At 36.2% G+C, this 25339-nt stretch overlaps 1 protein-coding gene across 8 annotated transcripts in view; it reads left to right on the top strand.

The window, feature by feature from the left end:
• Positions 1 to 25339, top strand: part of dati (zinc finger protein datilografo) — an 85251-nt gene that overhangs the window by 41489 nt on the left and 18423 nt on the right. For all 8 annotated transcript variants that reach the window (XM_074102780.1, XM_074102779.1, XM_074102778.1 and 5 more), the window contains one exon: positions 3712 to 3943. In XM_074102780.1, the coding sequence (XP_073958881.1) occupies positions 3712 to 3943 (232 nt within the window). The remainder of the gene's footprint in view (positions 1 to 3711; positions 3944 to 25339) is intronic.

Genomic DNA, 25339 nt, shown 5'->3' with positions numbered 1-25339 from the left:
ATAGACCGATTTCAATGCAGTTTTTATTATGTAAAAGTGAATTTTCCTGCGGTAGCTTTTGGCTACGTTTCATTGAAAAAAAAAATCATTTTCCTTTCTTTCTTCTTACTTATTGCATTTTGAAATGTCAGTGTCGAGAATTTTTCAATTTTTTAAGCCTCTCAAGAAACAAACCCAAGCCTGGGTTCGCACATCTGAGTTATTCGGGATTTATTTTCGAAGTACCTACGGTACATTTTGTAATTTAACCATTCCATCCCAGCCTATATACGTCCCACTGCTGGGCACAGGCCTCCTCTCAGAACAAGAGGGCTTGGGCCGTAGCTCCCACGCGGGCCCAGTGCGGATTGGGAGCTTCACACGCACCATTGAATTGCTTCGCAGGATAGTGCAGGTTTCCTCACCGCAAAGCTCGTGGTAAATTTCAAATGTAATTCCGCACATGAATTTCGAAAAACTCAGAGGTGCGAGCCGGTGTTTGAACCCACGACCCTCTGCTTGAGAGGCGATAGGTCAAACCACTAGGCCACCACGGCTTCTTTTAACCATTTAAATTAACCATTAGCTTTTCGATTTTTTACTAAATTACCGGAATTGATATTCAACTATTGAATCTAATACGCTCGTAAAGTCGCGTGTGAACAGCAGTGTCAAAATAAATTTGTAAACAACCTTTGATGTTAAGCCGTACAACTCATACAACAGTCATTGAAGCTTATAAAGCATCTTGGTCATACAAAAAGATGTTTGTACAACCAAACAGTCATCATACAACCGTTAGTCCATTCCATGTACAAAGCTTCGCGTGATGTAAGCGTCTATAAATAATATTAAGTCCCTATAATTCCGTTTTATCTGACTTAAGGCTTGAAGGCAATTTCTTTGCGAGCTAAATTATATGATGGCGTGAAACTTGCGCTGCAGTACATACATACATACGTATGTATGTAGTTTTGTAATTCAAGTTTATCTTACTAATATTAAGTGCGAAAGTGCGTGCTGTGTGTTTGTTGGTCTTGCACACTAAGGGGCACGTGCAGGCTTTTTTATCTAGGTTTAAGTCCTGTAAGATCCATACAAGAACTGACAGTTTAAGCCTTAAATCGAGATTTAAAAAAAACCTACAAGACGTCCTAAAACAGTGTTACTAAAAGTTAGATTTGGATGAAATGGTGTGTTGATAGTTGAACGTCTGGAATAACACATAGGCTATTTTTTATCCCGATATTCCGATGGATAAAATTATGAACAAACTATTAAACAGCGTTTCCACCAATAATGTGCGAAGATGTGTTGCGAGGGATCTGTTTTTCATTAACCAATAGAAACGCTTCATTTACACATCCTCGCACAGCACAGCTCTGGTGGAAACGGCTGAGCGGAGCGAGGCGAGGTAAATGAGGCGGTTGTTTTTAATGAAACGTCAAGAACCACGAGTATATTTTAGAAATTTCCATGGGAATTTCGTAAAATCCCGGATTTCCGCACAAATTTCTCGGAAATCCGCACAAAGCGTTTTCGCTCTTCCTTCATCAACCGCACAGCAAAAGAGTGGAATTCCCTGCCTGCGACTGTGTTTCCTGAACACTACAATTTGGCCGCCTTCAAGTCTAGGGTGAATGAGCATTTACTAGGCAAGCGTGCTCCATCGTAGGCCTCATCCTCGCTTTCCATTAGGCGTGATTGTGGCCAAACGCAAGCCTATACTGTAAAAAAAAAAAACAATCCGATGTACCGGGTCAAATGATTTACGCGCTTGCCCAGCAAGTAAGCCGCCAGTAAACTCTGTTTTAATACTACCCCTAAAATTAGGCAAAAAACCGGCCAAGAGCGTGTTGGACACGCCCGAAATAGGGTTCCGTAGCTATTTCGAAAAAATTAAGTATTATTTTTCTAAGGATTTCGTATTTTATATGGAATCTTCCAAGTTTAGGTATATTTTATACCTTAGGCTGCTATTTACTCTTAAACTACTAATAATTATCAAGCAAACTTAACCGTTATAGTTTTCCTTGTAAGTTTGATATACTTACTACCATCCTGAATTTTTTCAAATTTTTCCACCCACCGGTTTAGATTTTAGACGGGGGTAGGATACTCGATTTTAATGAAAATTTGCACTTTAAAGTTGAATATTTTGCAAACACATCACTGAATCGAAAAATTGTTTGATTAACCCCCTTAATAACGACATCTCTTGTCCGGGTGAGCGGTTAGTTCCAATGGAGTGCCGAAAGTTTCTCGACGAGGGCTACGGTATAGATGTCGCTAGCGTCACTGCTTAAGTGGCTAAATAAGAAACAAACAAGCTGAGATATGTGGTGCATAGGGGAAATTCGTGTCTGTACCGTTGACCAGCAGTGTTGCAGCGGTATAGCACGTGGCACGGAATGCCGAGGACCTGGGTTCGATTCCCAGTGCTGGTCTTATTTTTCTGGCTTTTCTGTGCATCTATATTTCAGTTTGTATTTTCAATTTAATGTTGTTCAGTTTGACGAGTATGATCTATGTTTTAATTATTTGCTCATATTACAGGCCACACCCGGTATATCTTTACATTATATAACTGTAGGTACACTTGACTGGACCTCCGCAAAGTAACGACTGATTCAATAAACACCTTCTTAGTTAGGTTATGTTTATTTGAACCGAGTAAACGAACGGTTTTCAACCTATCTAAGTTGTTTAGGTTATGTATAGTCAACCAAGACATTCCTTTACCACCCTAAGGTCTAATGTCATTTGTAGCGCTTAAAACGTCAAGGCCTCTTTCCACTCACAAGTCAATATGTTTTATTTCTGAAGTAGGAACTGCCATTAAAATTGGTAAAGCAATTTCTTAGTTGACCATATACTCGAACCAACTGAATTGTGACCCAGCATGGAACCTTTTCGTAAAGGAAGTCAGTGACATCGCATTGCTTGACAAGGGAATTTATTATGACACTTACTGTTAGAACGTTCTAAACTCGGATTTTTAATCCCACGGAAAAAATGTAAACAAAGGTGTTGCCGTTATCAAAAAATATTTACAGAATTCAAGATATTTTATTCTTTCCACATTTGCCAGAAATCGACTTCCCATTAAAAATTGTATTTCTTAATCAAGATAAAATATTTTAATTTACTGATGAAAATCTTTACTTTGGCATTTACTACGCTTTTATATATAAATTTACAAAGACAGTACTATTTTCGTATGCATAATTTATTTATTGTCCTGGTATTACACCCGGGTTCTTAAGCTGTGGGCCGCTTGTCGCGAGACGTCACTCAATGCTCTAACATTCGAACCTGAATTCGTAATCGTTTTCCAGTGACTCTTGTTCTGTTTTTTTTTTACTGTCGATATTGTTGTTATATTTTTATTGTAGTTAAGTTGTTCATTGTTACGTTTTCCGTTGTTTTTCGTTCATTTTTGTATGAAAGGATGGACTCCGGTCCGAGTACTTCTCGGTCAAAAGACGACTTGTAAGTGTAAGTGAAAACGGCTCTTTTATCGAAAATAGAAAACACATGGCAACAACAGAACTTTATATAATATTTCTAGCGGGCCCATACCTTGAAATCCCCTGAAATGTCACTTTGACAATGATGAAACTTTGTTTACATTTTCTCCGTGGGATTACAAATCCGGGTTTACGTAGGGTCAGGAATCAAATGGTTCGAATGTACACGGAAGCCGTTGCTTCATACCACCTTTTCTTCCAGATCTTCATGCACAAGAACGCAATGCAGATGCACGCGCGGGAACTCCAGCGAGGCTTGGGTGGTGAAGTGAAGCCTCATCAGTGCCAGCAGTGCCTGAAGTCCTTCAGCTCGAACCACCAGCTCGTCCAGCACATCAGGGTCCATACGGGGGAGAAGCCCTATAAATGCTCCTACTGCGATCGTCGGTTCAAGCAACTTAGTCACGTGCAGCAGCATACGAGGTTGCATACAGGTCAGTTTAGAGCTTAAGGTTGTATTTGGGCCAATCAACTTTTTTACCGACACTAATCTGTCCGCGACATTTTTCAAACAATTGCAGATTTTTGTAAGTAGACATGTTTTTTCTGTAATTTAATAGATGGTGTACCTGAATACATCCCATCCTACGTAAGTTTAAGCTATTCAATCGTGAAATATCTTGTTGAAGTACGATTTTTTGGTAACGCAGGAGACGCCCAAAGTGTCGGTAAAATAGTTGATTGGCCCATTTGTGTTTCTTAAACTTGGGTCGCGACCCAAATTCGGGTCGTGGTTGGTATTGGAATTGGTCGCGGATATTCTCTATTTTTTTTACTTTGGTAGTTCTTTTGGTGTTTCCACCGTTACAGCTTCACCCTGACTTTGGAGGGCCCCGCTTCCAAGGATGTTCTCTAACTAAAGCGTTTGGTATTTATTTTTTACAATAAAAATGATTTTATTAATACCTACACAGTACCTTGGGCGACCGAGCTAGGCTCAAGCTAGAACAAAAAACGGGATAAGACCAAGCTTCATCGATTGTTCGTCTCCGAAAACCCCTACATACCTACCAAATTTAATCGAAATCGTTAGAGCCGTTTCCGAGATTCCCAAAATAAATAAACAAAAAATATATGTATATAATATGTATTTAATTGTCAGTAGTTAGTTATACTTTTACTTATTTTAAACATAATCATTTACGTCATATTGTAAAACGGCCAATCATTATGTAAATACATGCAAGATAACGAAATATGCTAAGGATTTTATTCAAATTCAGTGTCCATGCAACTATTAAAATAAACTGGAGTCATAAAATCCATCAGAGCATACGGGATGTGTCTACCAGACAAGATTCCAAATTTAAACCGGTCCGCCATTATAAAATAGACGCGCCGAACGCCAGCAAAAATACTGGCCGCTCACAACTACAAGACTAGATGCTACGGACAACTTTTATAATTAAAACTAAACACCGCGCGATTGGCCGATGTGCTTCACAAAAAAATCAACACTCCGTATACGTGAAAAGCGGGAAAAAAATTGTCCAATCGTTGAACGCGGAGCGGCAGCCGACCAATCACAGCCCGGCTAGCCACGCAACGTACATTCTACGTGGTTTAGAAAAAAAATCACGTGTTTTTCCACGTTCGGATAGCCAATGGCTGACGCGCGTTCTATTTGTATGCACATTATAAATTCAAGCATTTGTTTTATGTGAGAATTTTTAACGTCCGCTTGTTAATTTAGTTTGTTTGTGTTGAATGATAGTTTTTATTTGGAGCTATAAATGTTGAATGCCGTTTTGTATTCTGTTATAAAACTTGTATTTACTTTAAAACTAGTTAGATAACTATGAAATAAAACAATTGGGATAACACTTCTGTCGTGCATTGATAGGAGTCAGTATCCACGATACTAGCTATCAATCCATAATTTTGCTCAAAATTTATTTTACAAGCCAAACTACATCAATTACTTAGGTATTTCTAAATTCAATTTCCAATTTCGAACGCTTCCCACGCGTTTACTTTTTTTTCGCACGCTGTCCGAAGCCAAAAGCGAATGTTGGCAGCCAGTAATTAAACGGCTATTACTGGCAGGCGATGATTATTGGCTGTCAACGATAGTGAAGTTCTTTTTTTCAATCGTTTGTCGCGCAACTTTGGAATGCACAGTTGTTTTTGCCACTTAAATAAAATAGGTTCAAATCGATGCAATAGTCTAGTATCTACTAGAATAGATGCCTGCTTTTAATTAAACAATGATTGAGATCAATTTTTTTAGATACATAAAATGAGAGATTTACCTGCCTTTTGTGGTTTTGTGTGCTACCTTTTCTCATGTAGGTACTATATATGAACGGTTTAAAAATAATTATTAGTTTTGCTCATGCACGAATAAAAAACACACTAACCCTAGACTTCGCCTCTAGACTAAATACAAAAGCTTTCGTTTCTACGTTGCTTATTATTAATGTACGCAAATCTACCCTCAAACAACACATAATTTCACACACGTATCAACTGAAAGCTAAATTGCATGAAAAACTACAAGAAATTGGCGCCATTTTGTTCCCTCCTCTATAATTATCCGTTATTAGTCTATGGATTCGAAAGACGTTTGAAAAAGGAAGTTGCACTAAAACTAGGTACAGCAGCTATAGAAGTAATATTTAAAAAAAAGTACAGTTCCGTTCTTCGTCAATTTGTTATGCTGTTAAAGAACACACGTTTTTTGTGTGTGTTCATGTGTTTTATTAAATAAATTACATTAATCATTAGACATTGAATTCTTTTTTATTTCCTCAACATTGTTATTATAAATCTTAGGATACTTACAAACAAATAAAAGTTACCTTAGCCCTAGTCCATTCCATTGAAGCAATTAAGATAAGTATTGCAATAAAAAAACAAATGAGAAATAAAACAACCAAAAAGACATTATCATAATAGCATAAAAAGAAACTCGGAACGGAAAGAAACTTTACTTGTGTCCCGTTTTTACATAAATTAGGAAAAAGAGGCTTTTGAGAGGGGCCCTTTGTTTTTTGTGCCATTGTCATGTAAAATCGAAGAAGTTGGAGTTTTCTTCAACAAGTTCTGATTGGATATTGGTAAAAATGGCCTTCGTGTTTCATAGAGAATGATGGGCGGATACATAATTTTTGACAGATACTTTAATTTTGTATAAAGAAGATGGAAGATGTATAGAGGAACGGACGGACAGACAGTAGACACAGGGTACTATTTTTAATAAGTAAGTACCTGGGCGACCGAGCTCCTCTCGGGCTAAAGCTCGGTGACCAGCGTTGAAGCCGTTTCCGAGATCCCTGAAATATATAATAAAATAATTGCTCGTTTAAAGGTAGGTATTATAGATATATAGATAGATGATTAATTGTGGTAGACGGTCAATTAAATGTACAAGTCCTTAAAACGATTTACTTATTTAGATGAAGTTTGGTATGGTACGGAGGTAGTTTAAGACACATGGGAAGGACATAAGATAGTTTTTTGTGGAAATCATCTCCTAAGTGGATGAAAACGGGGCTGCGATTCGGTATCGGAACTTCGTTATTGAAAAAATATTTAGTGTAAAAATTTTAAGCAAAGAATTTTTAGGACACTACAGGACTAACGTGTATCAGTGATATTGTAAAATCGACCTCTAAAACAGCGTTTCTTAATCTTAGGTCCTAATACGGGCCGCGAGCGGTTTTGGGATCATCATCATCATCATCATGTCAGCCGAAAGACGTCCACTGCTGGACATAGGCCTCCCCCAAGGCTCTCCACTCAGACCGGTCTTGTGCTTTCCGCATCCACCGCGATCCCGCGATCTTAACCAGGTCGTCGCTCCATCTTGTTGGAGGCCTACCGACAGCTCGTCTCCCGGTCCGCGGACGCCATTCGAGAACCTTTTGACCCCATCGGCCATCAGTCCTGCGAGCAATGTGCCCCGCCCACTGCCACTTCATTGGTTTTGGGATAGGTCGCTTGAATTCTATGATTAAAGCATGCGGTAAAAAAATATATATATTTTACTGTGACGTCAATTTTAGCGATATTTTAGGGTCGCGGGTACAAATATTTTTAGTACACTTTGGGTCGCCAGAGGTCAAGAATCGCTGCCCTAAAGGGATGAAACTTTTGTTTAGGTACCTATTCGGTATTTTCGTGCGAATTATTTGCTTAATTTGATGAAATAGATGAAGCACCGCTCCACAAATTTGATTTTTGCGCGGACACAGTCTCGGGTAACAGCTAGTTATTGAGTAAATGATGTTCAATTTCTAAAAAAGGAAAGGAAGTTGCTTAAAAAAACTTCAGAGAATCCAAAAATTAATAACGTCTCAAAAATTCACAACTTGAACCAAACTCGATAGAAAAAGAGCAGGTGCTCAAACTTTGGCGAGCGTAACTTTGTATCATAATGAAAAGTCCGAGGTGAAAAATCCCGGGAAACGGGCACAAAGACCCGGGAAATATTTTAATAATTGTCTCTTTTTCCGTTCCCTTATAAAAGTTTTTTTAATAAGACGCAAAGTTTTCACACCTTTGCCTTTATTTTTTTTTATTGCTAAGTAAGTATAAGTTTAAGATGCATCTTCGTCTTAAAAAAATACTGAAGAAGTTTTACCAAATGACACGGCGTGGAAATAAAATATACGTTAGACATATTAAATCACATTGTAACGGATAACTCACCTCACGTCTTAAATCGAGTTTAGCTCGACATGTTTCGGGCTAATTCATAGCCTTTCTTCCTAGGAGCAACGCGACAACGGCGCAACATGTCAAGCTAAACTCGATTTAGGACGTGAGTTATCCGTTACAATATCATTTAATATGAGTGACCAGTGACATGTGGCACGGTTGTTTTTTTTTCAACGTCAATGACCTCCGATATACAATATCATATGAGTGACCAGTGACAAGTGGCGCGATTGTTTTTTTTCAACGTTAATGACCTCTACGATATAATTTTGGGAATTTCCACGGATTTTTTTCCGAAATCCCGTAATTCGATTCTTTTATCTAGTCTAAGGTCACGGGTGAGCAAAGTAATTGTTTAAACTTGTTTGTTGTAACAAAAAAATACTTGAACAGGTATATTATATACCGGTAAAATAGTTTCAAACCTACCGCAACGTAATTGCAAGCCTTTTAGGGGTCTGCCTGTCATTTATTTACATGCACTTATGTATACAGGGTGTACATATACAGGGTGGGTTATCTCGCGCCAGGGGTGGGGGTGGGAGGTAGTGAAAATCAATAGAATCATTGCATTGCCTTGCCACGCGTGATGACTGCAAGCATCATGGAAAAATCCTTGAATGATCCGCGGATTGCGGGTGATTTTTTGGACAAAAGGTCATTTGGGATCATTGACCGGTCAATGTAGTGTGACTATATTATTCTTTACTTTGAGAGATAATTAAAATAAGTTAAAATAATATAATATGCACTACATTTTTCACTGTTAACTTTCTTGTGGTTTGAACATTATATAATCAAGGTTATAAAAAAGGTTAGAAGGTTAGGTTCAAGGTTATATAAATAACAAAAACGTCAAAAATATATAACCACTTCATGCCACTAACCATAAGTTGGTGCATACTTTATATCTGACGTTATGACTGTAAAGATATATTATGCTCTTGACTGTAAAGTATTTAGTAAGGTATAAAGATATTTGTATTTACATCATACTTATTATTCAAAAAATAATCCATAACTTAATATTGATAGGTACATTAAAATTGTAAACATGGACTTTTAAAGGATTGTGGTTTGTAATCTCAAAATGGAACGACCAAATATAAAACTGAAGTCTGCTGATAGCGCATTAGAAACACTCCCTATGACTATATACTTATGTTGGTTGCCGCAAGACCATTTGAGTGGGCTTCAATTTATACTATTTGGTGTTCTTACAATATGTTTTCCTTGTTGAAAACAAATATTGCTAACGGCACAAAAACAACGGGACAAAAGCGTGTTAATACAGCCTTATTGTCAAAAGTATAAAAGTGTGTTCTGATTTTGAGAAATTCTCTACAGTACAAACAAACCTAACCAACAACAAATAAATAACCTAACCAACAAAAAATATGTCTAAAAACCATCGCTACAAAAAGTTGGAAAACCACCGACTTTGTCACTTCAAAGTTCAATATCTCAGAAACGGCTAAACTGGTTTTAATAAAACATATCTATCAACCATCGCTAGAAAACCGCTTTCAAGTAAAAAACCACATTCAAATCGGACCACCCGTTAAAGAGCCACGGTGCCACAGACAGACAGACACACACACAGACACACATAACGGTGAAACTTATAACACCCCTATTTTTGCGTCGGGGGTTAAAAACGAGCCTATCAGTCTCTAAAAAGCCGGCAACGCACTTGTGATGCCCGACGTGAAGGCAGGTGTCCATGCATGGGCGGTGGAGATTGCCTCCATGCCCCATCTATAAATATGTTAATAAACTCATCGGTTTCCTTCGTATTCCTGAATATTCAAATGAGAAACAAAAAGAAAACCGATCTTTTGTCTCTAGTTTCGATAGACTAGCAAACTAGTTCAAGTGCTTGTATGTATAGTATACAAAAGATTATACGCAAGTGTTGTGCGTACGTAGCCAACATGAAAGCTCAGACTTAATGCCATAAGGCATTTCTCCCAGTGAACCATTAGGCAAAGCCAGGAAGTTAACGCTATTTCGCCTTGCATTGAAGGGGTTGCCCTAGCAGATTTAGTCTACGAATCGTCTGACCTCTAGTGACCTCTTATACCTAAAGATAATATATATATGCTATACGTTGGTTCATGCGTTTTGACCGGTCGGATCTAGCGCTATTACAGGGAAAACTTACTCTCTTTGTATGTTGTAGCAACGTGTCTATAGAAAATCTAAGTCAAAGTCAAAATATCTTTATTCAATTTAACACAATATTTTAGACTATCGCGGTCATTACTAACACACGCACACACACACACATACACACACTACGTACTCGCCGCACAACTTGTTCGTTTAGCTGCCTACTTTTTATTTCACCCATTTTTGTTAAAATTTAGTGATTTCATCAAATCAATTGTTTGTACCCCGAACCAGGTTTCCACGTGACAGGCATAGCCTAGTGTGGAACCAACGGAAACCCTTCTTGTAATTTGTTTTTGCTTTTAATAAACCATTTTGATTTTGATTTTTTGATTTTTGAGTTGCATGCACATATTATATCGTCTCGTGATCATCTCTAAAATCAAGGTACGCGGAACAAAACCCGAATGTAATTGATAAAATATATATTCAATTTAAGCTCTAACAAGTATCGAAAATACAAACTGAGACATAGCACAGAAACACCAGAAAAACCAAAAAAAGAGACCACCTGGGTTCGATTTCCAGCGCTGGTCTCTTTTTCTGGTTTTTCTGTGCATCCATGTCTCTGTTTGTATTTTCGTTATGGTTTCACGGGATACCCGTAAAAGAAACGAATTTGGAGTTGAAATAAGAAATACAAAAAGAGTCCAAAAAACCAATCATACTCTAACAAGTACTTATGAATGTCAAAAAATAACCACCACCGTTTCGGAAAACCTCTGTTGAGAAGAATCCGACAAGAAACTCAACGGTGCATTATATATTTTTTTAATTTAAAATGTTATTTCGTGATTTACATCACATTATGTATTTAACACAACTACTTTAGTAACACAGTATGTAGTAGGTAGTAACGTGTCCTAGATAAGTCGACGTTCCATATTCGAAAAATGACTTAAGCCATATATCAATTCTAATATAAACAACAGGTATTTATGTCGTAGACTAGCTATTGCCCGTAACTTTGCTTTCCTTTGGGATTTAGAAATGTGAATTTTCTGGGGATAAAAAGTAGCCCAAGTAGCAGTATATAACTGAAAGTTTTTTGCAAATCATTTCAGTAATTCAGAAATAACTCACGAACAAGCACAGCTTACCTACTTGTATATATTAGCATATACTTTATAATCCATCTTTTTAACATTTCCACTGCCCAGTGGCTTGCTTTTACAAATAACTGGACAAAATTCACAGTTTTCATCCACGATACGGTGCCCACGGCAACCTATATTAAGTAAATATTAAATAAAACCTACGAAACATGATAATATTATAAGTATTCTCTATGCACCGACCGCAATGTTGCGGCTACGGGAAATGCATTTCCTTTAAATTTAACTAATGTATTGAATCAGCAAATTTTGAGCGCTCTGGTTTTGCTTGTGCTTAATTTCGTTAATGATTTATTACTCGTTGTTAAATAAATAAATATCACGGGACAATTCACACCAATTGACCTAGTCCCAAAGTAAGCTTAGCAAAGCTTGTGTTATGGGTACTAAACAACGGATAAATATAATTATATAGATATAGATACATACTTAAATACATATTAAACACCCAAGACCCGAGAACAAACATTCGTATTTTTCATACAAATATCTGCCCCGACACGGGAATCGAACCCGGGACCTCAAGCTTCGTAGTCAGGTTCTCTAACCACTAGGCCATCTGGTCGTCTAAAAATAATTAGAAATAAATTAAGAATCAAGCTAAAAATACTTAATTTATATTTTTTATTCACAGTTAATAAATATGCGTAGTAGTAACTATCTCGTCATTTCGACCACGTCCACTCGCGACCACTAGGGGGCTGCTACGAAATTCGAAAATAAAAGTTCGTATCGTACCATCCCTCTCACTCTCGTATTAAATAATATTAGCGTAAGCGGGACGGCAAGATACGGAATAGTCCCGAGAAAAAAATTCATAGTTACGAGTGAGGATCGCAAAAGTTTTAAATATTTTAAATCTACATAATCATCATCATAAGCCGTGGTGGCCTACTGGTTTGACCTATCGCCTCTCAAGCAGAGGGTCGTGGGTTCAAACCCCGGCTCGCACCTCTGAGTTTTTCGAAAGTCACGAGCTTTACGATGAAGAAAAACATCGTGAGGAAACCTGCACAAACTTGCGAAGCAATTCGATGGTGCGTGTGAAGTTCTCAAGCCCCCTTGTTGTGAGAGGAGGCCTGTGCCCAGCAGTGGCACGTATATAGGCTGGGATGCAATCATCATCATCAATATCAGCCGTAGAATGTCCTTTGTTGGACATAGACCTCCACTTTCTTCGGTCAAAAGCGGCCTGCATCGTAAATCTACATCGATTGGTGTGGATTGTACCGTGATATTTATTTATTTATTTATTATTATTTATTTACATAGATTTTTCAAACGAATAACTTAACACTTACAACTACACTTATAACTTTTTTCCACGCACAACTAAAATATGGAACCAGCTTCCTGGGACAGTGTTTCCGGAGCGGTACTGCTTGGGATCTTTATAAAACGAGCCTATCAGTCTCTCAAAGGGCCGGCAACGCACCTGTGATACCCCTCGTGTTGACAGGTGTCCATGGGCGGCGGCGGCGTTTTCCTCCTCTTATATAAAAAAAAAAACCTAATACTGTATTAATCAGGAAATCTAACTAACTTGCTTGCATTAAAGATATTAATCAAAAAGACTCGTCTCTAAGCTCCCTTTTTATAACCACAAAATATCGGCCATCTTCCCAAAATTCGAACTACTTACTTCCATATTTAAATTCAGCCACGCAACCGCAAGAAAGGGATAAAGCCCCCAGACCTTTGGGACCATAACTCTAGCACGTAATCCGTCTTATCATTTTTAGACTATTCTTAATGGAAAAAATTGTCCGGGTGAAAAACGTTCTGTCCCACTGGGGATTGTTATAAAAGTGGGGGACAAATACATAGTGGCTTTTTTAGGTAACTTTTTTGGTTCACGTGACTCACGTGATGTTTATGTGACTCGTGATGTGTGTACAGTCGAGGAAATTGAATCTTTTCGTAATTAATTTTGCTATGATTTCTTTGACATGTGTATGGACTGTCAATATAACATCAGGTAGCAAAAAGATTCCACTCTGATGCGCGATTCAGTTTTTTTTTTCAATTGTTACTTAAGGGTTTTTTATCACTGATTTCAAAATCATCATACTTGTCAACTGAGCACAATAATAAGGATGTGTTATAAATTTTAATAGAATGACATCTAGCAAAAGTAACTTTTATACCAAAAGTACCTGGGCGACCGAGCTTCGCTCGGGCTAAAACTCGGTAACAAGCGTGTTCCCAGAGATAAGACTAAGCTAGATCGATTTTTCATCTCCGAAAACCACTACATACGAAATTTCATCGTAATCGTTGGAGCAGTTTTCGAGATTCTGATTATGTACAAGAATTGCTCGTTTGAAGGTATTAGATTATTTCTAATTAATACGATACCTACGAGTATGACTTAATTATAACAGCGACTGATCTTATATAAGAACTACCAAATGTATATTATGATTTACGTCAATTTTATGCCTAAAGTTAAAACACCTGAAGAAAATTCAAAGATAAACAAAACAAAACGCAGCCAATACGAAATAGGCGTAATTTCCATCATTGGACTAACTGAGAGGGAATCTGTTATCTTTTTCTGTCGCTTTTTTCATTTTCCATCACGTCTTTGTGCCACCCTCCAGAAAAGAGGGCACGGAGTACTGCAATTTATAATTTTGATACTTTCACATCGAAAAATTAACTTTAATAGAAAAGGCCTACTCAGAAACACTACCAATACCTCTTTTTTAAGTAGCCAATCACTATCAGTAGTGTCCCACAGTTGGGCAAAGCCTCTTGGCTTCCACAACTCCCGTTCTCAACTGCCGATCTGACACTATGTCAGGCCAGTCACGCCAGTAATCCAGAACATGTCATTTTTTACCACACTCGTTTAGCTTGTTAGCTTTTATCTCAGTTGTGGTATGTAATTGTTACTTTTTATTTCCAATACACTAAATAACATTAGTACTATCACTGTCGTGTCGTGTCCTCAAAATCATTAATATATTTCTCAAATTGTCGATGCAGTTATAGAAACTAATTTATTATTGCATTTTTTTATGGTTGCCTAATATTTTTATCCTTTTTCTGGGTTTGCGGTCATCGTCATTTAAAAATAAATTCAAGAAACCAACACGAACTTGCCAAAACGGAAAATAAACGTGATAATTTGTATTTGAACTTTGAACTTCATTAATTAAAATTGAAATTAAATGTAAAACAGTAAAAACCAAGCCAAATATAGGAATTGGTGACAAAGTATTGTTAATATTTCAGAAGAAAGGAGTTTGTCTTCTGACGCCAGTAAAACTGAGATAATTAAACAAAACATAGTCATTGTTAGTTTTTGGCATTGTTTTTTGCGGTAGAAGTTGAAAGTTACGTAGGCAATACCATAATAGGTTGTTATACAAAATTTTAATGGTGAAGCTTTACGATAAACATAAAATAATGCACTATTGCTAGTATAAACCTAGTTTATAAAACTACAGAGTAGCATAACTGGTTGCACCCGATATCTTGAGTTTTCGTTTTAATACCAATTATTTATCCTATTTATCTAGTTATTCTTGCAAGTCTAATTTGGGTCTAAAGTATTAGTCGTTGTTTTACGCAAAGTACCAAGATAGTTCAAACGCATCACAAGGTATATTTATTTACAGAACGAAATGGAAAAAAGGTTGTTCCGTGCGATCGGGTTTTATTTGATTTTTCCAATGTTTGCGTCGAAATTAGCGCCGCGCTCCGTTTCGTCTTTGCTTCGCCTTATTTTCCTTTTTGCTACGTTTTGCGGAATCGAGTTTGAAACATTGTGGTATTCAATGTAAGGAACTGTATTGATGGCTTACTGCACTTTGAGATATCGGGTAATTTATTGATTAGTGTAGTTTACTCAAAATATATGCGTAAGTAACTTTATTTTTAATTGGAATGAGGCCCATGCTATTTGACGTTTCTATTTAAGGTGGTAAGAGACTCCTAATAAAGTATATCTTACTTAATATTGAATTATGCTTATAAGCACTTGAATAATAAGTTTTTCACTACTTCGTAATAGTAGCAACAGCGCTACTAATTTATTTTTATCACTAAGTAATTCAACATCATCATCAGCCGGATGGCGTTCACTGTTGCAGATGTTTGTGGGCGGCTCTTACCATCAGGAGACCCACTTGCTCGTTTTCCATCCAGTCGAATAAAAAAAACCTGTTTAGAACTCTTGGCAATTATTATTCTCGTTAAATATAGGGTTCACAATAAGTAATTTAGAGAAGTCAAACTTCTTGTAACTTTGATCACACTATTTCCTGGAAAATTGTTGAATGAACGATAAAATCGAAGAAAATTGAACAGAAAGGTGTGGGGGTAAAAAAGTTCCTCACTTCACAATCGAAGCTTGTTGTGATTACATTAAAAATATCTGTTGTAGTTTCTAGTTCAGTGTTTATTGGCTGTCTCGATTTCTGTGAATATTTTAGTAGTTATACATACTATATCTATAGGTAAGTTATGCTTGTTGTTAGGTTAGGTATGAGAAATACGGAGAAGTTACACATGATGATCGTATTCTGCTATCTTTGCTCTCCTTTTTTCCTAATACTTATCCCGATTTTATGTCAGAATTGGATAGTTTACTGGGTAAAAAAATATTATTCTATTTAATCCATATGTAACATTATCTGATAATAATAGACATATATTTATTATTTTGTCAATCAAGCAAAAAAATTACTAAGATGATCGCGTCAAAGTACGACAGTAGGCCTGTGGACTCACTCCGTACAGTCAAGGGCAAAGATATCGACACGGCCAAAGTTGCAAAAATATGTATACGCGACTCTATGCACTTAACATTTAGGCCGTGTATACATATTTTTGCAACTTTGGCCGTGTCGATATCTTTGCCCTTGACTGTACCTACCTACTAAAAAGTGTCGCACGGCATAACGGCACGCGAAACTTTAACTAGCTATTATCTTCATAATTTATTGTTTGTAAATATAATATATGTCCAATATTTTCTAATAATCTATCTGATGGGCTTATTACAATTTTATAGAACTTAAGCTTTTTTTATTTAACGAAAATACAACCTAAAATAACCCAGAAAAAGAGACCAGCGCTGGGAATCGAGCACAGGTCCTCAGCATTCCGTGCTGCGTGCTTTACCCTTACACTACCACTGCACACACATTTCAGCCTTTTTTTTCTTAGTTACTTAAGCAACGACACTATTTTATTTATAATATTGGCATGTAACAAAAACATCGTATGTATGACAATTAGATATTTGGATGGCTAAGTCTTTTGTGGAGTAAAAGTGCAAAAAGCTAAATTTAATATCATAACTGATTATAGGCAAGCAGAATATCAAGGGTCAAAATCGCTGCTATTTTCAATGAAGCTAATATCGGAAAATGCTTTCAAATTTTAAATTCAAAATAAACCAAAGGTCAACCCTTGCTTTTTTAGAAAAGGAAGGAGTTGTCTTTCAATTATCTCCCCTTTATTATATCAAAGTTTATAGATTATTAATACCGTGAGAACGGAAAATGTATATCTGTTCCTAGTCCTGTCTAACAAGAAATAACATGAAACTAACGTGAGACAAGTAAATCCGGGTAAATCATGTCTTAAATCCAATTTAGGTCACCATGTTTCGGGCTAATTCGTAGCCCTTCCTCAACGAGCACACGCCACTGCAGCTGCTACGTTTTGCATGAAACATGTCGAGCTAAACTTGATTTAAGACGTGTGTTATCCTGTTTTATTTCACTAAAAAGTATATCATTGTTTTTGTTACATTCAACTTTTTCAATTTAATAAATTGAACTATTTTTCAATTAATAAAATATTTAATATAACCACTCCAGTCAAAAACGTAGCTCAACTTACGAAAAATTTCGTGTCTAAGATCATCTTTTTTCCACCACGCCACATCACACCCTATAGGTCCGCCATTTTGGCAATCGCACCTCGACCACTCAAATAGTAATGGGAAAGAAATCGCCCCCCTCGCCCCAGGCCGCAGATGTCGTGAGTTTTCGGGCAAAATGAGCTTTTGCCTAATTTATTTTTTGCCGCCTTCTTTTGCCGGGGTAAATATTGACATCACGTCCGGGCGCTGTGTGGATACGCCGAAAATTTTTATTTTCATTCACTCACCAAAAAAAGGTGATAACACCAGCAATATGGCGTTAGATGAATAATGTTGAATGCACATCTTGTATCTTATTTCTTATTTATTTTTCAAACCTTTTTGTGTAATGAAAAATACATAAAATTCAAAAAAGATTTCGATGCATTTATAAAAAATGATACTATTTGGTAAATGACTAGTTGTCAAACGATAAGTTTTATATCCAAACATTTTACGCAACAACAAATTTATAAAATAAATAGTATTTAAAACATGGGTGGGAATCGAATTTTCGTCAAACAAGTTTCAATAAATATTAGTGAACCCAGATTTACAGCACTCATGTTAAAAGAAGTCACAATGTTTCGGGCTACAAAAATAAATAAAAATACCAAATAAGCAATAAAAAAAAATTACCTACCAAATAAGTTTTATTAATCATACCTACTCCCAAAAAAATATCTCTTCGTATGCTTACGCGTACCTTAATCTAATGTCACTATAATCAAAAGTTTATTATAATTTCTAATTATTATTATCATATTAGCCGTAGGACGTCCACTGTTGGACATGGCTTCCCCGTGCCTTCTAAATAAAGCGAATAAAATTAAAACAGGTCGTATCCACACAATTCTATTTCTGACAAGACGCTCTGAAGGTCGTATTTGAGTTTTTTGCGGAACAGGACGTTCGGCCCGCCGATTAGGAAATTATATTGGGGGACATTTTCTTTTTTAGGCGCAATTGCTTATTAAATCAGGCTTACTGTGCTTTCTTCTTAATTGTCTTATAATTTTTTGTCCTGAATAAATTTCGCCTGAACCACTGGGTTTTTGTAATGCTTATAAAAAGAAGCGCGAAGTATTTATTATGTTGACCTTTTTGTCTTCTTTTTTTTCAAGTGGAACCATTGTGCAGTTTGATATAATTTTTTGTTGACATTGTAAGCGATTTTTATAAATGACAATAATTAATTAAGTCATGTTAAAACATCAAGGTGAGTAATTAAATCAACTCTCTGACAAAGTGGAGGAAACAAAAAAGTGTTAATAAAAGAAAAAACAAAGAGCAAAAACTCAGCGATGCGTCAAAAGAAATAAAAACCCGCGTCGCCAATTAGCTTTTATTACTTTTACAAAGAATATAATTAATAGTAGATATTAATTGTGACCTTTTGTTTTTGTTCTGCAGCATATGCCGTTTGGGGTTAAGTTTGGGAGCAGTTGAAGGGTTATTTTATTGTATTTCTCAAGTTATTGTTTTGTTGCTTTTTTAATTCTTCAGTTTCTTACTAACGAAGGTGATGATAGAATTATAACACCAAAATGTTACGAATCTGCAAGAATTAAGTTGACATCTTCAGTTTGTGTGTCTGTTCGTTTGCCTGGAACTATTGAACTAATTATAAAAATACTTTCACATTGAAACAAGAAACATTATTGTAACATTATAATTGCATATAGGAAAAAGCTACCTAATTTTTATCCCAGAGATATATAAAATTTCTCATGGGACGCAAACTAACTTGCGGGCAACAGCTAGTGTAAATCAACGCATAATAATTTAAATAAAATAGATAATATTACTTTAGAATCGTGATAATATGCATATTCCTATAGTTTCTGAATAAATATTTTCTCCACGCACATCTGTTTTCACAAGTCAAATGCAAATGTCATTTCATAAACTTTTTCCAACAAAAACCTTCGTATTACAAATCGAGGTCGCCATTTGTAAAACAAAGATGGCGCTTTACATCACAATTAGCGGAGCATAGAGAATAGAAACAATATGGCGGTGAAAAACACGTTTCCGTCTTCGTAATGTAATGACATAGTTGAGAAAAACACAAGTATTCGTTTTTGAGTTGCTTTTTTATATCCGATAGTATTTCACTTAGAAATTTTAAAGTTTGTGTTTTTATTGAAGTTAACGAGAAATACGTTCTTAAAATCAGCCATATTGTACAACGCGCTGACGTTTTCGATCGCATTTACTATCTCTACCCTCGTCTTATACAGTGTGACAGAAAGAAGTGGTAAAAATTGTGATTCCAAGTGTGGTCCAATAGGCCTATGACCCTAATTCTACAGTCAAGGGCAAAGATATCGACACGGCCAAAGTTGCAACAATATGTAATACACGATTTTATGCACAAAACATTAAGGCCGTGTACACATATTTTTGCAACTTTGGCCGTGTCGATATCTTTGCCTTTGACTGTACTACCAATAGTCCGTAAGGTAACTTTCTACTAAATTTATACAATGTTTTGAAATGGTGACTAGTAGTTGGAAAATAGCCACCACCATCTCGCTAATCCTGCCGTGAAGCAGCAGTGCTTGCAAGTTGCTGTGCAGCCGGTGAAATTACTGGCACTTGAGGTATCCCATCTTAGACCTCTAGGTTGGCAACGCATCTGCAATACCCCTGGTGTTGCAGATGTTTATGGGCGGTGGTGATCTCTTACCATCAGGAGATCCAATTGCACGTTTGCCATCCTGTCGAATAAAAAAAAGTAACTACTAGACTGAATTTATTTCAACCAATGAGGTTTTTTTTAACCCCCGACGCAAAAAGAGGGGTGTTATAAGTTTAACCGCTATGTGTGTCTGTGTGTCTGTCTGTCTGTGGCACCGTAGCTCATAAACGGGTGGACCGATTTGAATGCGGTTTTCTAACGGTGGTTCTTAGACATGTTTTATCAAAATCGGTTGAGCCACTTTAGAGATATTGAACTTTGAAGTGACAAAGTCGGGGGTTTTCCAACTTGTTGTTGCTTATACTCGTACTAATTTAAGTAGACAGATGAGCTCACAGCCCATTGATATAAAGCTAAAACTAAAGCTCATGACCATAGACATACGGCAACCAAATGGGCTACGCGCTGCCTACTCTGAGAACTAAGGTGGTATATTTTTTGACAGTGCTTTTTGAAGTGCTTGTCGGATACCCTTAATTGGATAAAGATATTTTAACTTTGACTTTAAGTCTGCCGTTGCTTATGACTGTTTCTCAAAAAGTAGTCCATTTTCAGTTGTCCACTTATTAAAAAAAAACCTGGCCCTATGTTAACACAAAAAATAAGTAATATTGTGTTTAAATATATACAAAACCTTGTGGTTAAGGTGATAAAAAGTCAGTTTCGATGCAGTTACAAAATTACGATTTTTCCTCACGACATTTCGTGACGTTTTCCTGACGTCAAGAAATTTCGGATGTTTTATGCAGTTTATGTTTTATGATCTTGCCCTTCATGACGGGACAACTTTTTGAGAAATGCTCTTAAGTATAGTACCTACCTACAGAAATAAAATAAACAAACAAAATTGACGGCAAATTAAAGGTTTAAGATGGTGGTAGCTATCTGGACGGACGAGGTCTTGCTAACTGTTCAATAAATTAAAATCAGTGATGATCAACACAAGAAATATAAATAATTCAATGGTGTGTGTAAAGTTCCCAATCTGCACTGGACCCGCGTGGGAACTACGTCCCAAGCCCTCTCAATCTGAGAGGAGGCCTGTGTGCCCAACAGTGGGACGTATATAGGCTAGGATGATGATGATGATGATACACGGTATGTTACAGAAAGAAACGTTTTGAAACGTGCATCCCCATATTACTGGATTAGAAAAACTAGTAGGTACATAATGGATCACCAATTAAAAATCATCGTGTGAAGACATCAAAATTTTATGACTTACATTTTACTCGAAACTTATACAAAATCACTCAAATATAACATACAAATGTCAAATAAAGAATAACAGGAAATATAAACAAGGTCACCGAAGCAATTAATTTACAAGCCTTTAACGATTACAATTTAAATATAACAAAATTGATTAAAAACAAAGTTTCACTTTTTGTCCACTACGCCCACTGGGCAAACAAAAATAAAGGATGCCCCAATAACGCTATCAAACATCAAACGTTATAGCAACATGACCATAGACTATACCCATAATCATTTAAAATTACACGGTGGTAAAAACGATTCCAAAATCGAACATCCAAAAACCGGTAGAAAACAGGTGGTACCAATCCGGCCATAAAGTCTTAAAACTTAAAAAAACCGGAACTGGCTCATCAATAACTCTACCGATTTTTTACCGAGATTTTCGGTAACATCTGAACACAACAGATGCGAAGCGTAACATTTTAAAATAAAAATCGCTACGGAGCTAAACTAATTATAAATGCATTACTGGCTTAAAACAAAAAAGAAACAAAAGCGACACTACGGGAATAATTCAAAAATGGAATACCACAAACAACACGAAAACTCGCTCTTTCTTTTAAATCCCCGTTGCGTCCTTTTGTTTTTTTTTAAGTAACTTGCTACTTAAGCGTTCTTTCATTCAGCCAAAGCCGTTTCTTTAATTAGCAACAAAGAATGTAGCGTGTTGCTTTCAATTTTTTTTAATTTAATTACGGCTTTAAATAGACAATAGAAATGTGTTCCGACATTGCTGATTGTTATGACGTGCAAATTGCAGTCTTTTGTTTTATGTTTACGTAAGTTCTTTAGCACTTGAAATGGGGCGAATTTTATAAAATATTTCTACAAATAATAAAAAAATAAAACATTCAGATAATGCCAGAGCAATAGTTTGAAAAAATGACTTTACTGACCAAGTAAACTAAGAGATTATTTAATTATTTAATAACACTTGCCTTCTAAAGAATAACCTTAGATATATCGAAATTGAAAGGTAACACAATTCAGATCAGAGCATTGCAATTAAAATTAGATGACATAATAGCCACAAATGAGGAAGTGAGCAGATAGGTAACTTAAATAATAATATTAAAAACTATCCTATGTCCTTCCTAGGGACTCTATACTCTATCTGTATACCGAATTTCATTTAAATCGGTTCAGCGGCTTAGACGTGATGAGGTAGCAAACAAACAAACAAACAGACTTACTTCCGCATTTATATTAGCGGGATAAATTCGTGGAAATAAAGAGCCTTTTGATTGGCAAAGAAACTTTTGACGCAACGTTCAATGTGTTGAACAAAATCGCAAAAATTTGTGACGCGATATCGGTTTGTTAGCAGTTTTAACATTACGAGGCAATAACTTGAGTCGTATCACGCTTGACTATGCTGAGCACAGGCCTCAGCTTTGACTGAGAGGAATTAATTGTTTGACTTTGAATTAATTGTCCCGAAAAACGCCTACACAGCAAATTTCGCCGAAATTATTAAAGTCGTTTATGAGACACTCGAAATAAATAAATATATATATAAGAATTACTTGTTCGAAGGCATTAGATGTACAGCCAATTTGAACAATTTCTCTTCTCATGTTAACAGTCAAAGTACAGCACATAAAGGCTCAGATAAGTGCACTATTACGTTATTATAGGCATCAAATCCTACTCATTTTCGACTACTCGTATCATAACAAAATGCCATTGTCAAACCAACTTTAGGTGCTGCTAAATAAAGTTGATACGTTAAAGTTGCGAGTTTAGATACGAGGCTTTGAGAGTAAGCTTAGTAAATGTTGCAATGGGGTAACGGTATGGTACTGGAAAACTGGTTTTAGCAACACGTAGGTTCGATTCTGTACAATTTGTATTTGGAACTTATGGATTAATGAGCGTTGAAGTTCTATTTTCAAAGCGATTTTGTTTTTTAACGGTTTTTTATCTGGCAATTTCGACTGTCTCTACCTTTTCAGCTGTTCTGATTGAGAAAAGCGCGTGAAATTGATTTGATGAAAAAATACGGTCTGGGCCTTTCCAGAACACAATAGTGTGGTATTGCATAAGTACATAAACTGTAGGCAATAGTGGTGAGACAATTTATAAGTAATGATACAAGTTTCAGTTATTGTGCAATATGTGGAGCAATTAGCAACTATAGAAATAGACTATTACGGTGTCAGCAGAATACGTCCCGGCAAATCCTAACACAGATACGTATATATTTTAATGATGACAAAAATATTCGACTCTTGAATTCGCACCCTAGGTGCCTTTATCCCAATCCATTATATAACCTCGCCATTCCCTAACCTCCGCTAAAAACGACTCAAGTTTTTTCACTTAATTTAAACTCAAAAGATACTCGAGATAATTACTTCGAGCTTTTCAATCGAATCCATTTTGAAGGAAAACTCCACGATTTTTTGAAGACGGCCTCCATTGTGAGCAAAGAATCGGTAATTAAAATTCAATTTTGGAACAATCGAATGTGTAAGAGGTTAGGATGACGCGGTGCATTTTAATTGGATGAATAATTTTGGCGGGAATCGCGCTGATTTGCTCGTTTGTCAATGGAGCGTATTTTTCAAATGTCTTTTTGGCGAAGGTTTTTTTTGTTTAGCCAGTTTTTTCTTAAGCGTGCAAAGAGAGTTTAACCCCATCATCTCTATATAAAGTAAATATTGATTAGCTACGTTTCACGTATTAAGAATTTTGCTTTGAACGAAAGATAATAAACTTAAAAACTACGCTACACCAGTGAAGCATACAAGGCCATTTATATTCCTCACCCCAAACAAAAACCGCTGATGTGTAATAATTCAAATTGGTCACGTCGGTCAAAAAAATGTGCAAACATAGGGTTAGGAGATGTACCTGTGAAAATAATAGCATACATTTGAAATTTGCATAATAATAGTGCAATAATAATGCATTATTTCGGCCGTCCCGTGGACAGCTGCCTTAGGTCATTGTCCATCGCAATTTTTAGAGTTTGCATTTTGAAAGGGTGACCTTTTGTACGGTTTTTGTTTACGGAAGAAGGGATGCATGGCATAGACAATGAATGTCACACGTCGAACTTTTTAAGTCTTTGACGTCCATTTGACTTACTCGTGTGGCTTAAAAAAAAACCATTATTTCGATGCGTGATTTCAATAATTACGGCCGGGCATAGACTAAATACTTTTTAACGTATGCAAAATTTGTCGATCTTGTACGGGAATAGTTTTAAGATGGTAGCCAATTAAATTATGATTTGGGAAAATAGCTCATTTTAGTACTGTTCAACACTAAACATTAGTTTATTTGGTTAGAAGTTCCCTACCCTTTTGAAATGCGACTCTCTTTACATCTCTAAATTTTTTCGACGCGACGTCCATGTAAAAAAATGCGTGCGTTCTGGATACGTATGACACTTCTAAGATAGGGTTGCCATTGTACTGTTTTCTCAGAATGTCCTGCTTTTAGGCTGTCTTGAGGCCTTGATAGTTTTTAACAAGCATTCCGGGTTTTTAGGCGCCCTGATATACCCTTATATTTTAAAATTAGCACGCCATCTTTGGTTCCTCTATATTCTGAAATTGACACTACACTTTTGCCACTCCTCATGAGGGAAGATTACCTATATCCTTGGTTATGGATCTTGTTTTTAAAATGAAAAGTCTTATTAATGTCTGCATTGCGCTCATTGGGCTCATGTCCAGTGGAGTGGTAGTTGGGTGCTAATACGCTGATGATGATGATAAATGTCTGAATTTACTAAGCCTAAGCAATTAAAAAAATTACTGCAATGGTATTATATAAATGATAAAAATAATCATGATAATATAGATTGACGTACCGGACCCTTCGGACTTAAAAAAAAACAAAGCCAGGTAATCAAAGGGTTGAAATAATAGAAACAAAAAAAATATCCAAGGGTTGCTATTGAATTATTTTATAAATGAGTATTGTATTACAGTATAACAGTTCATTTTATTGTCAACGATCTAGTTTTAGAAATAAAGAAGATTGTTATTTGGACAGGCATTATTATTAACAAGATTTTATGTTT

The sequence above is a fragment of the Choristoneura fumiferana genome, chromosome 19 (genome assembly GCF_025370935.1).
Source record: "Choristoneura fumiferana chromosome 19, NRCan_CFum_1, whole genome shotgun sequence".
Classification (NCBI taxonomy): domain Eukaryota; kingdom Metazoa; phylum Arthropoda; class Insecta; order Lepidoptera; family Tortricidae; genus Choristoneura; species Choristoneura fumiferana.
Note: the sequence above shows the minus strand (reverse complement) of the source record. Positions and strands in the feature narration are given on the sequence as shown.